The 13836-nt window shown below is 46.3% G+C and overlaps 1 protein-coding gene across 2 annotated transcripts in view; it reads right to left on the bottom strand.

The window, feature by feature from the left end:
• LOC146064982 (sodium/hydrogen exchanger 9B2-like) overlaps nucleotides 1-13836 on the bottom strand; it is a 59106-nt gene that overhangs the window by 22089 nt on the left and 23181 nt on the right. Inside the window, exons 3-6 of one of the 2 annotated variants that reach the window (XM_083179012.1) lie at nucleotides 4487-4661; nucleotides 4208-4378; nucleotides 1343-1485; nucleotides 846-973 (exon numbers count right to left, since the gene is read on the bottom strand). In XM_083179012.1, coding sequence (XP_083035138.1) covers nucleotides 846-973; nucleotides 1343-1485; nucleotides 4208-4378; nucleotides 4487-4661 — 617 coding nt within the window. Of the gene's footprint in view, nucleotides 1-845; nucleotides 974-1342; nucleotides 1486-4207; nucleotides 4379-4486; nucleotides 4665-13836 lie in introns of both variants that reach the window. The other variant, XM_083179011.1, reaches the window with a different exon arrangement.

Genomic DNA, 13836 nt, shown 5'->3' with positions numbered 1-13836 from the left:
GGGCGTCCCCTTGTGGGACCCCCAACCCTTACTCACCACAGTCAGGGGTGTGCGGCAGCTGGGGGGTTTGCTCGCTACAGCGCAATGCTGTGCGGAGACAAACCCCACACAGAACGGAGGTCCTGCAGCAGGGTCAGCTCTGCGCCTTAAGAGGCTGGGGGACTGACCCTTCCCCTGACTCCCATGAAGTAGGACAGCTGCTTGGTCAAAGCAGCGCCCCAAAATAACAAACTAAATAACAATTGTAGAAGAACTCTGGAGCATCCAGAAGCACTGCCTCTCCTGAGGCACATTTTTCTAAACTGACTAGTGGAGGGAGATAGAGGGGAGGAGCCAGTGCACCCACACTGAAAGTTTTAATGTGCCTGTCTCTCCTGCGGAGGATCTCTATCCCCATAGTATTCAACCCAGTATCCCATTGGACGGTAGAGAAATATAAACAATACATTTAAAATAAACAGAACATTCCACAAAAAAGAGAAAGGGAAACAGACAGGGGGGGGGGATGAGCAGCCTATGTGAGCCGGGCAGCCCAATACAGACATTGGCTAGCCCCAGTCTCTGCATGGCTAGACCAGGCAATTGGGCCTTCTAACATTTTCTAGAAGTTCCAGATGGGTAGTCCAGCCCTGCAGTTGAGCAGGCCAAGTTGACCTAGGCCAAGTGGTAGCTCCAACCCTGGGGTACATACAGTGGAATTCGGCTGATCAGTGACCTACTACCCATCAATTGAACACAAACCTAGTTATGTCTTGGCCAACAAGAAATTTACATACACACACACACACACCATACATAAGCAGTTAAACTTATAATTTAATATATATATTAAAGAAATGTGTTACCCCATAATAAATCCCCATGTCAGTGGCAATCCCATCAGAAGGTAAGAGAGAAGAGCAACTGAACAAGACTCAATGCAACAGGGACCAAGAGAAAGCCTTAAACACACGGCCTTCAGTTTTCTTAGTGCCTAAAAATTAAAGAATATTTGTATAAATGTTTTTACCTGAAAATATTAGAGAGAAGAAAAGAATTTATAAACCATGACCAAAAATGTATTTGCAAGTTATGTCTAGGAGTAAAAATATGCAACTATGCTACCTTTAAAAGGGGGATTAAGAGGAGGACAGCTAAGCAGAATAGGATAGCTAGCTCTGGCTAGATGCTGTTCAAGTATCAGCTTAGTCTATCAAGAGGAGACTTTGATTATGCTTCACTGCCACGCCGCCTGTCACACTATTGCCCTAGACCCTTGCAGTGAGAGCAATGCATGTAGCTAACGTATGAGACGTAATATTTAAAGTGTACTCCGCATATAAACAAATATTTTTTCTTTTACCTTTGGATCCAGGCCAAGCCCAGCTCGTGTTAATATGATGGCTAAAGCAATATTCCTCAGAGCTGCAGACCATTTATAACTGATCTGTACTTGATCAGTGACAACGGGGATATTACGTATAAGAAAACCAGCTAGAAGCATGCCTGAAAAAAAATAAAAAATAAAGCACAATAGAAAAATATTACATTGGCTAACTGCTTAGTAGAAAAAAGCAACACAACAAATGTAATACTGTTATACTCCTTTAACACCGCACTTCGGACCTGGAATATTGCAGAGTCGCTACTTAATGACCTGGGTCTAGGTGCAGTGTGAAAGCACTAAAGCTTATAACCCAGTCTAATCGGCGACCTGGGTTTAGTGTGAAAGCGCCGGACCCAGGTTTATACCCGGAATAATCTGACCCAGAATGCGAACCTATGGGGGAAGCGTCCGGCGGCGGAGCAGTAGGGATCACAGCAGAGATCGGAGTCTCTTGCTGCGGTCCCTCCAGATACATTCAGGTGATACTTAATATTTGCAGCTAACCCCCAAAAACTGGCGGTTTTGGGGATTAAGCCTCAAATATTAAATGATGAATGGGCTATATGTATGTATGTATATGTATATGTATGAAGTACACAAACATACAGTACAGTAAATGATGAATTCCTTACAATTGTTATATAAACTACTGTATGTTTGTTAAACAAATATACCATATATAGTTATTAACTACCCTTATTTGTAAAACATGTATTACGACTAAGTGTGATATACTGTAAGTTTTCTGTTATTTGTCATTTAGCAGTCAGATCTCAATTTTACACAATTAATATTACATAGCGCTGCCCTTATTCACCTTGCTTTTTTTGAGCTATATGGCACAAATTGGGATATCGCACCATGGAAAATCTTAAATTTGACATCTTTTTTTACCCCACAGACCCATAATGAGGCGGATTCAGCTTTGTAAGGAAGGCAAAAAAGCACACAACTGGGCAAATCATGTAGTACTGCAGGTAGGGCTGATAGAACGTGTGCAGAGAGATTTAGATTTAGGTGGGATATGCATTTCTTACCGAGTATGTTCCAGATACAAAATTCCTTGCTTTTTCGCTTTACTGAATAAGTAAAGAATAGTAGTGTGCTGGGTGCATTGTATTTGTACTTTTCTTGCAATCATTGCATTTAAAGTTTGCAGGATGTTGTGTGACGCGTAGCATAGTATGGCTGTCATATCATCCTGGTCACTTGACTTTTTTTAGTCTGCGAAAAAGGTCAGACATCACGTAATCAAGTCCAAATCGAGTAGAGTAAATCCTGGATACTGTGATGAGGAATATATATTCTCAAAACGGGTTTTTGTCATGTAACATGCCTGCATTTGAAGGCGTTCGGACCACCGTGTTTTGACGCTGTAGATTTGCTTGGAGGGTAGAAGGTAGGCATCCAGAGCATCCAGTTAAAACACACTCCTCTGCTCCATGCAAGGAGCAAGAAACAGTAATACCCATTTCACACCGCACAAATAACCCGGGTCGACCCATATCACTGTATGGTGTGAAAGTGCCCAGATTTCCAACCAAGGTTAAATGAAGGGCAGTGTAAATGGGACCCAGTTCATCTCCAAGCACTGCCTCCTCCCCCGCCCCCTGATAACGTGCCACCACGCCACCCCACGTGACATCAGCGACCCGGGTCGACGAGGGGAGCTTTATCTCGCAAATGCAGGGTTGCTCCTGGGATGGACTCATGTCCAAATCCCGAGTGTGACATGTTGTTTGCGATGTGAAAGCAGTATAAAAAGGTTCCACTTATGTAAACTGGATTTCTTTTACTTGAAGAAAACGGAAACTTAAAGAGTTTTAGTGCACTATGAGCTGTATCAGAATTTTGGATGAAATTTACAAGCCCCAGAGTTGCACTTTATTTGCTACAGTGAATGTGGGGACTACTCAACCTATAAGCTGGCACCCGGGCAGGCATTACATCCATTATACACAACGGAGTGCTGGACGGCAACATCATAATATATATTTACTATACATACAACAACAATGTGGCAGCTTGCTTTTGCAGTAGTTAACTGTAAAAGATTTGTAATAAAAAAATAGGCTATTTTTCTTAAGATACAGTTTCTCCAATATTTTTTTTTTAAATATTCAATACACACAGGAGTAGGCAGAACCTGTCCCTCGTGACATTACAAGTTGGACAGAAGTTAGCTGGTCTGAGGAAAAAGTTTATTAGGTGTACGAGGTAGTGTTATAGTTGGACAGTTATATTGTTAAAGGAAAGTTGGTCTGATGCATGGAAAGCTATTTGGTGGCCAAACAGGACGACTTGGTGTGATTTAAGGCTAGGTGAATAAGGGCACAACGGTTTATCTTACATAACTTATGAAGATGGTAACTAAAGTCTATTAGGCCTGTTTACGAAGGATCGCAGGTATGTTTGCCTTGTGCATCTTAATTTTCTATCTATTTAACAAGCGTGGGAAAATGTTCTAATAAAATCAAGTGAAACTGTGACAATCATAAGAAGAGTTCCATTTTAAGGCCCCGTTTAGCATTACTTCTAGTGCAATTTGGGGGAAAAAGCAAAAATAAAAAAATGACCCCTATGAACAGAATTTATTTTTCCCATAATGCAGTGAAAATTGCACCTTTGATTTCAAACCACTCCTTGCCCTTGACTTCAAATATAGCACATTCTATGTACAATGCCATGAAAAGGTGGCCAAATGTTGCCAATGTACTGTATATAACACAGGGAAAATAACAGCCATTTGCTTTCTCAGACTGGATCCTTCATAACCAGGCCTCAGTTTTTTCATCTATGGTATTTCATGCCTAAGAAGATGATGTGACATTTCTCAAATACCCAAGAGCGGAGGTAGTGGAGGGAGACTTGGTATCCGAATGAGACCGACAAGTTTACCACCAAGTACAGAGCACAACAGCAGAGCTAGAATCCCAAAAAGATTTCCACCAGGCAGACATTCAGCACCGGTTATGGACCAGACAACTCCCCACACTAGGACAGTCATGACAACTGTGGAGAGACAATATGAAAACAAATCGGCAAGTGTGTAGCTTCTGTCATAAATTGTATGTGTTCCATGCTGTACCGTGTTCTAATAAGAAAAAATTGCCAATGTACCATTTGTAATTATAGCAGGTAGAAGCCCTTGTGGAGGACAAGCACAGAGCCTTTTTACTTTCATACATGCGTTAGATGTGGCCTGGGGATCAGGTAGCTGGCAGCTATCACTGTTTACCAATAGACTTTCATCAGGGATATTTCCATCTGCTGCTCTGGGCATTTGCATAGACTCCTTCTAGAGAAAAAGAAAGTGCAATCACAATGTGGTACTTATTATAGAGCATGGGACAGCACCAGATTTTAGAAGAGGTGTTTGTCCTCCTTTTCACCATCATTTTACATTACCTGAACAAATGTGTCCTTAACATATTTAACATGAGAGGTTTTCCAAGTTGTTGGTGAGTCTTCATATATTAAATTAAGTAGTTTTTACAGTACACAAAGCAAAAGGAACAGATACCTCATAAAGAACAAAATATAAACCAAGATTAAAGAAAGGGAGAAGGTCAGGGTATATACCAGCCAGATACAAAATCAAAAAATTGTAGGTAGTTACATAATGAAAGGTACCAGGGGCAGATCCAGGAAAAAATTAAATAGAATCTTTATTTATCATAAAATGCCCACATACAATGAACATTAAACGAAAATAAATTGTAAACAATACAAATATACAAACAGAGACATTGAAAAAAAAGGTAACACTTGACTACAGGATTTGTGCATAGATCACGATTAACCCTAAGTAATAACCAGGGGGAGCACCACAATTAATAAAGGGGAGGGGGGGTGCATGGTGTGAGCAGGATTTAAGAAAAGGATGTATGGCCTAACAAAACATGGTTGTGGCCTCAAAAGGGAATGCTGTGCCCAGTGGTGCAAGCATAAAGTATCTGGTAGTGATAGCAAGCGACAACGTGTCATGAGGGGGCGAGGTCATATAAAAGTAGAGGAGTCGCTACATGACAAAAGGGGCATGGCCACATTATGCCACAAACCGTAATGATTCCTACACATTATGCTGCAAAACATAATTCCCACACACCATTATGCCCAATACACATTATGGCACACTCTGTAATGCCCAGTACACGTTATGGGACACTTTGTAATTCGTACTACACATTATATTACATAAGTGTCGCTTAACTACATGCTTGTTGCCCAGGGGGAGTTAAATGCTCATTGCCGAGGTCGAGTTACATGCTTGTTGCCGCAACTCCTTCGCAAAAGCAAAAGTAAAAGCAAACTCAGCCCTCCTGTCGCTCCATATTTGCAGTTGTCTAACTGCCTTTACACTGAGGGCGGCAGGAAGATGCTGAGTGACAGGCGCTGTCAGCAGAGAGTTCATACATGTCAGCACAGCGGAGGTGCAGGACACCTCTGGAAGAGCTGACACGCCACTCTCAACAGGGTAGTTGAGGAGCAGGTCAGCTGCGTGGAGAAGGGGCTGGATGCTGCTTGAAGAGCATATACACCGCTCTCAGCAGGGTAGTTGAACGGCATGTCAGCGCTGCGTGGAGAAGGGGCTGGATGCTGCTGGAAGAGCAGATACACTGCTCTCAGCAGACAAGTTGAGCAACGTGTCAGAGCAGTGGGGGAGTGGCTTCAGGGCCGGCGCCACCACTAGGCAAATATAGGCATTTGCCTAGGGCGCCGGCCACTGGAGGGCGGCATTTCGCCCCCCCCCCCCATGCCGCGGGGGTACCTGTCCTGCGGCTGTGTATATAAATCTTGCGGCGGCGGCAGCAGGGGGTCCCTGCAGTCAAGAAATAACGAGTGCTATCTGCCGGGCTATGCGGAAGCGCTTCTGTTGTGGAAACACTGGCCGCACGCTGATTGGCTGAGATTCAGCCAATCAGCGTGCGCCCAGTGTTTTCACAACAGAAGCGCTTCCGCGTAGCCAGGCGGATAGCGCTCGTTATTTCTGGACTGCAGGGACCCCCCGCTGCCGCCGCAAGCTTTATATACACAGCCGCAGGACAGGTACACCCCCCCGGCCCCGGGGCGCCCCCACCCCGACTCGCCTGGGGCGCTTCGGTGCCTTGCACCGGCCCTGAGTGGGATGCTCCTGGAAGAGCGAGGCGGAAGGGCACACATTAAAGGGGAGGCATCATGTCACCCACACGGTGTTGACTTTGCGAAGGAGTTGCGGCACCAGGCGGCTGGGCCCGGTGACGGCATATTGGGCTTTGGCATGGCAGCAGCTGGGTGCTGCTCCTGGTTCAGGTGCACGTGACCCCCTTGCCTGGCCTTGAGCTTAACAAATAGTAAAAAAAAAAAAAGTGCCTAGGTGCCTCCCCCTAAATCAACCTATGCAAGGTCCTATGATACCAATTGCAGGGTACAAGGGCCCACGGAGATCAGTGCCTAGAAGAGAAAAGTGGCAAGGCATAGTGGTAAGCATAAAATTCCAATCACTATCTCAATTTAACAAGAGGCAAATGTTAAATATTTGAACCCTTTAGTACCAACATCTCTGTGAGAGAAGTGCATAATATCCCACACTCACATTTGTTATTTAAATTCAAATAAAAAATATTGTGTAAAAATAATAAAAAATGATATTTTATATATAACAAAAGGTGAACATTACAGGTCATTATGATGAATAAAAATATTTGCTTGGCAATTTTTCACACCTGTTTTGACAAATTCACTTGGCACTCAAAAGGGCTAAGCACAAGTTCTTAATTAACAACATTGTGAATATTGGAAATCATTTGCGAGAGATGAGCGATAAAGATGCATACCGAACCAAAGCTGAACTAGTGGCAATAAGGATTGGACGCATGACATATCTGTACTGAGATGGCAGCTGCATAGTATAGTGTTGGAGAAGTTCCACTTAAGGATGGGGGGATATTTTTTCCACCAATTCATTTAAAAAGAAATACCTCTGTATGCTGGAGAAGGATGGTTATACCACTGGACACCTCAGGCTGCTGATACATGGAACAAACATTGTGGATTTTGGAGCCGGCACCCTCTCCTGCACTTCCCTGCGGAAAGATCTGGGACTGGAAGTTATCCAAGCTCAATGGTGTTTGCCAGCAGGTTCCACCCAGAGTCGTGATATGCTTCTTTTATTCCCTTTTTTTGTGAGTGCATTTTATGAATAAATTGTTATTTTATCTGCAACAATATTGCCCTATGTTGGGAATTAATTAGGAATTTGATCCATGTAACGAAAGTACAGATTCCTACCTGTTAATATGCTTTCCTCTACTCCACCATGGCAGCCAACTCATGGGTTAAGTCCCGAAGGGTAGTACTCTGGAAGGAAACAAAAAAAGAACACTGGCCCCTATATAAGCTCCACCTCCTTAGGACTCAGTGTCTTGATTAAATAGCACACAACACACCATTATACATCAACTTAAGACATAACCACCAACAAACGGGCGGGATAATGCTGCCATGGTGGAGTAGAGGAAAGCATATTAACAGGTAGGAATCTGTACTTTCCTCTACCTCCCCATGGCAGCCAACTCATGGGTAATACCCAAGCAGTTACCACACTGGGTGGGCATAATAACATAATACTGATAACATAATGAAAACAGTGAGAATAAGGTTACTTCACCTTACTTAAACAACTGCGCTCAGCACCTTCCTACCAAACCGGGCGTCTGCCGACGCCGCTACATCCATTCTGTAATGTCTGGTGAAGGTATGTACTGAGGCCCAGCATGCCGCCTTACACAACTCCTGAATTGACGCCGCCTCCTTCTCCGCCCAGGAGGCCGACATTGCTCTTGTTGAATGAGCCTTCAAGCCCGTCGGCGGGTCTTGACCCCTAACTCTGTACGCCTCCAGAATACAGGATTTGATCCACCTTGAGATCGTAGTCTTGCTGGCCCCCTGCCCTTTATACTTCCCCTCGGTAAGCACGAACAACCTCTCTGTTTTTCTGTGAGCTTTGGTCCTTTCTAAATATATTTTTAGCGCCCTAACCACATCTAGCGTATGTAGCCTCTCTTCCTTTGAGTTAGCGGGGTTCGTACAGAACGAGGGCAGGACAATCTCCTGATTAATATGAAAGGCGGACACCACCTTGGGCAGAAACCGCGGATTCGTCCTTAGAACTACTTTATCAGGAAAAAAGTTCAAGAAGGGTTCTTCTACCCAAAGGGCCTGGAGTTCCGAAACTCTCCTTGCAGACGTGATTGCAACTAAAAATACCACTTTCATAGTAAGCAGTTTCAACGATACTTCTTGCATAGGCTCGAAAGGATTTTCTACTAGCGCGTTCAAGACCAGATTGAGGTCCCAAGGTGACAGCGGGTTATGGAATGACGGCTTTATCCTCTTAGCCGCTTGAATAAATCTTTGAACGTACTTATTATCTGCTAGTCTCCAGTCCAGCATGGCCGACAGGGCCGAGACCTGCACCTTAACTGAACTAACGGACAAATTTCTGTCCAGACCTTGCTGCAGAAAGTCCAGCACCGCGCCTATCTCCTTTGCCTGATTGTCACTTGACTTACAGAACTCCACGTATCTCCTCCAAATTCTATGGTACGTAATGGACGTAGATTTTTTCCTGGCCTCGAGCAAGGTCCTTACCACTCTACTGGAAAACCCTTTCCTCTCTAACATACGTGTTTCAACAGCCATGCCGTCAGTTTCCAGGTGCAGGGCTGCGCCTTCCATAACCTGTTCTGACCTATTAGGTTGTTCACATCCGGCAGATGCCATGGGTCTGCTACTGACATCTCCAGCAGTTTGGAGAACCATGGTCTCCTTGGCCAATACGGAAGGATCACTATTGCGGTCACTCTTTCTTGTTGAATTTTCCTCAGCAGCCTTGCTATTATTGGGAAGGGTGGAAACGCGTACACAAATTCTGCTTCCCACACCGATGTCAGTGCGTCCTGCTTCTCTGCCCCCGGCTCCCAATGCCTTGAGAAGAATCTCTGGAGCTTTGCGTTTCTCCTGGTGGCCATGATGTCCACCTGAGGTTGACCCCACATTTTTACGATTTGCTCGAACACCTCCGGGGACAACTCCCATTCCCCCGGCTGCACAAGCTGCCTGCTGAGGCTGTCCGCCTGCAGGTTCTCCTTGCCTGCCACAAACACCGCCGTGAGATTGTTTACGTGGCTCTCTGCCCAAGATATTACTTCCGACACCTCCGACATGAGCTCTCGGCTCTTTGTCCCTCCTTGCCTGTTTAGGTAAGACACCACCGACTGATTGTCGGACCTCACGACAACGTCTCTTCCCACTAGACATTTCTGTAGGTGTATGCAGGCCATTAGCACTGCCCTCATCTCTCGGACGTTTGAGTGCTTGGCTCTTGCCTCCTGGGTCCAGACCCCTTGGGCTATCTGTTCGCCACAGACCGCCCCCCAGCCTGTCAGGCTGGCATCTGTGGTCACCACTTTTTGTTCTGACACCGCGAACACTCTCCCCTTTTCTAGTCTCGGTCTGTCCGACCACCATGCTAGATCCTGACGCGCCCTTTTCGACAGGACAATCCTCTGGGATTTGTTTTTTCCATCGCCGTCCCACTGCATAAGAAAGCAGCCTTGGAAAGCCCTCATATGGAATCGACCCCATTGTACTGCGTCCAGAGCCGCCGAAATGAGTCCTAGCACTCTCATGCAGTCCCCTGACGAAATGCTCTTTTTGCTTAGGAGAGAGGATACTTCGCGTTCTAGTTTCTGTCTTCTGTCCTCCGTTAGCTTGATCGTCATGCGATTCGTGTCTATCCAGACACCCAGATATTTTGCCACCCTTGCCGGGACGAGCTGACTTTTCTCCTGGTTTATCAACCACCCGTGTTGTTCCAGGTACTGCTTTACTTGAGACGTACTCCTCTCTGCCTCTTTCCTTGTCCTGGCCATGATCAACAAGTCGTCGAGGTATGGCCACACGCAGATCCCCTGCTGCCGCAGGTTGGCGACCAAGACCACCAGCACCTTTGTGAACGTCCTTGGAGACGTAGCCAGGCCGAAAGGCAGAGCGACAAACTGATAAGTTACATTTCCCAAACGAAATCTCAGATACCTGTGGTGCCCTGCGTATATTGGAACGTGCAGATATGCGTCCCGAAGGTCTATTGTGGTCAGAAATGACCCTTCCACAATATCCGGTAGGATAGACCTTAGTGACTCCATCCTGAATTTTTTCGTTATGATGAACGTATTTACTCTTCTCAAATCGAGGATCGTTCTGAAGCCTCCTGAAGGCTTTCTGACTATAAAAAATCTTGATTGGCAACCTTTCCATTCTTGCTCTTTTGACACTTTGATCACTACTCTCTGGTTGATCATTTTTTGTAAACTGTCCAGTAACGCGGCCTTTTCTCTCGGCTCTCGGGGCATGGGAGACTCCGTCCTCCAGTAACCGGGGAATTTCACAAACTCTATTTTGTACCCGGATTCTATTATGTCCAGTACCCATTTGTCCTGGACGGATTGGGACCAAAACTGCTTGAACTGCAGCAGTCTGCCCCCAACTGTCTCTCTGGCGTCATTGGGTAGAGTGCTTTGCGGAATACCTTCCGTCTCTGCCTCTTTGGCCTCGAAAAAAGCTCCGATTCGCCCAGGACCTTCTGAAACTTCTCCCCGGCCTATACGCCCTTGCTTCCTTAAAGTCCTGTGACTGGAATTTAAGTGACCTGTTGAAAAAGGGTTTCTTCCCCTTATCCTGCGGCAGCCAGACCGACTTGCCGCCCGAGATCTTGGTGATGATATCATCCAGCTTGGAACCGAATAGATACTGACCCTGAAATGGTAAGGCCAGCAGTTTCTGCTTCGATTGAGTGTCTGCTGCCCATGGCTTGAGCCATAGCGCTCTTCTTGCTACTGCCATCGTGGCGCTTGATCTTGCCGCTAACTTTACCGCATCTACAGACGCATCACACATAAACTCTACGGCAATCTGAATGTTCTGGATGGTCTTTATCAGATCTGACCTCTGAATTCCATCCAGCGTGTCTGACTCCAGGTCATGACACCAGGACCTCATTACCCTGGCTGTTACCGCCATGGCTGCGGCCGCCTTGATTGCTGCCCCCGAGGTGACATGCTGCTTGCGCAGACTGACCTCCATCTTCCTTTCCATCGCGTCTTTAAAATTGTTCGCGTCCTCCAAAGGAAGCGTCGTCTTTTTAGAAATTCTTGCGATCGCCGCATCAACCCTCGGGGCTTCCTCCCAGTGTTTTACCTGCTCACTCTCGAATGGATACATCTTGGCTACCCTAAGTGGCACCGCCACCTTTTTATCCGGGTGCCTCCATTCTTCGTCCACCATTTCCTTCAGCGCCTTCGTTAACGGAAATGTTTTACCTTTTTTCTTTTTGTCCTGGAACAGCAGGTCCTGCAATTTCTCTTCCCCCTGAGTCTCTTCTATTTTAAGAGATTTATTGATAAGAACCAACAGGTTCTCCAATAATACTGGGTTAAAGTCAGCTTCTGCTTTATCCTGCGCTATTTCTCCTTCTTCCATTTCCTCCTCTCTAAATGCCGGTCCTTCTGCCGAGTCTTGGGATCCCCCTGAGAGCTCAGCCCTGCTCCTTTTTGCCTGCATTTTCTCCACATCCTGCTTTGTCATAAACGTGTCTGCCAACGCTGTCTTCAGCATAGACACCAACTCGGTCATCTGGGGCATACCCATCTGTTGGGTTAGTTTGCAGGCACTACACGAGGAGCCTATCCACATATCCGGCAGTGCCTTGTCACACAAACTGCACTTGGCAGGATGGTGTTTCTTGTGCTTGGCCTTTGCCTCAGCCTGCCCCTTGCTTGAGTCTGACCTAAAACATACATATCACAGTCAGTACCTGAAGTGCTTTACCAACCAATGCTTATTTATGGCTTACCCTGACTTTCTGTGCTGCTTCTTCCCCTCATCCATAGTGACAGCTTTAAGCCTGTAGCTAAAGCAAATAACACAGAGTAAGGATGATGATAACTCCTCCAGCTAATGCTGTCAGCGGAGTCTTACCGTCTGCTGGAAATGCTGCGTGCGTACACTTCACTGTTCCCGCAGTCTATCAGCTCTCACCATTCAAGGTTTAAAGAGCTTGTTGGGGCGTCTTTAGGAGCTTCATGCTCCGTTTTTAAGGTACCGGCGCCTTAATGACGCGCCCCCCTGTGCGTGCGGCGCGTCCGTGACGTCAGACGCCCGCCGCACATAGCCATTGGCTTCAGCGCCCGACGGGCGCCCAGCTCCTGCGCCCCTGCGTGGCGCTGACGTCAGACGCTTACACGCCGGACACCAGCTTCCGCCCGACGGGCGCCCGGCTTCAGCGTCCTCTCTCCTGTCAGACGCCACACGCCGGCTCGACCTGCACCAGCCCATGTCCGCCGCCATTACCTCGGACAAGCGTGCTACCTCCGGCAGGCTCCAGCAGACCTCAGGTACCCCTTACTGCCCTCGACAGCGGGGACCCGTTTTTCTCAATCCATGCCTCACCCCCGACTGCTCTAGGCAGCGGAGAGGGCTGCAGCTCAGGGTAAGCCCTTCCAACTACCCTGGAAGGAAAAAAAAAGACACTGAGTCCTAAGGAGGTGGAGCTTATATAGGGGCCAGTGTTCTTTTTTTGTTTCCTTCCAGAGTACTACCCTTCGGGACTTAACCCATGAGTTGGCTGCCATGGGGAGGTAGAGGAAAGCCTGTTTAATTAAACAAGGTTGTATTGTTTTATTCTGTTGGGAAACACACAAAGTGCCACTGTGTAACTTCTATAGTGTTTTATATGCTTTCTTGAAGGAATTTTGGTGAAGGCCTCCAGTGTACACAGGCAGCACTAGTGTAAGTGTTTGTTTTAGAACTCTTAGCACACCGATGTAAATCTGAGAAGCCCCAGAACATGTGTGGTAAACTGTTAATCTTGACACAGTTCTTCAAAACCAAACTGAGAGTCATGAGACTTGAAGTCCATACACACTGGCCGATTTTGCCCAGCATGTATGCTGACCGATGATGGGGAAAATCGCTGGGCTGAAAAATACACACTGAGCGTTTTTTCACCTGTTTCACCATTTTTCCCCAGGGTAAAAACTTTCCATAGCAGGACCCTATGGAAAGCCGTCCAATCCGTCGCTCATCTGCTGGTAATACCAACAGATGAGCAGCCGGGCCAGCTATGATGAGGGAACGCGCATCAGCGCTCGTTGCTGCCCCATACACACTGGCCAGCTTTTGAGTTGAAAGCAGCTCAGACAAGCAAACTCAGCTGCTTTCATTTCAAAGTTGCCCAGTGTGTATTGACCTTTAGACAGTCTTTAGATGTTCTAGATTAGTTCCTAATCCTCAGGCATGGGGATTTGTAATTACACATTGGCATTTAGATGGATTTCCTAGAAGTCTATAGAAATGTGAGCAACATCTATTCAAAGGGTTATGCCACCTTTACGATACACTGAAATAAGTGAATATATGATGCAGGTTGG

Source organism: Crinia signifera, chromosome 1 (assembly GCF_055691185.1).
Source record: "Crinia signifera chromosome 1, ASM5569118v1, whole genome shotgun sequence".
Classification (NCBI taxonomy): Eukaryota; Metazoa; Chordata; class Amphibia; order Anura; family Myobatrachidae; genus Crinia; species Crinia signifera.
The sequence above is the reverse complement of the archived record's forward strand: the minus strand, read 5'-3'. Positions and strand labels throughout refer to the sequence as shown.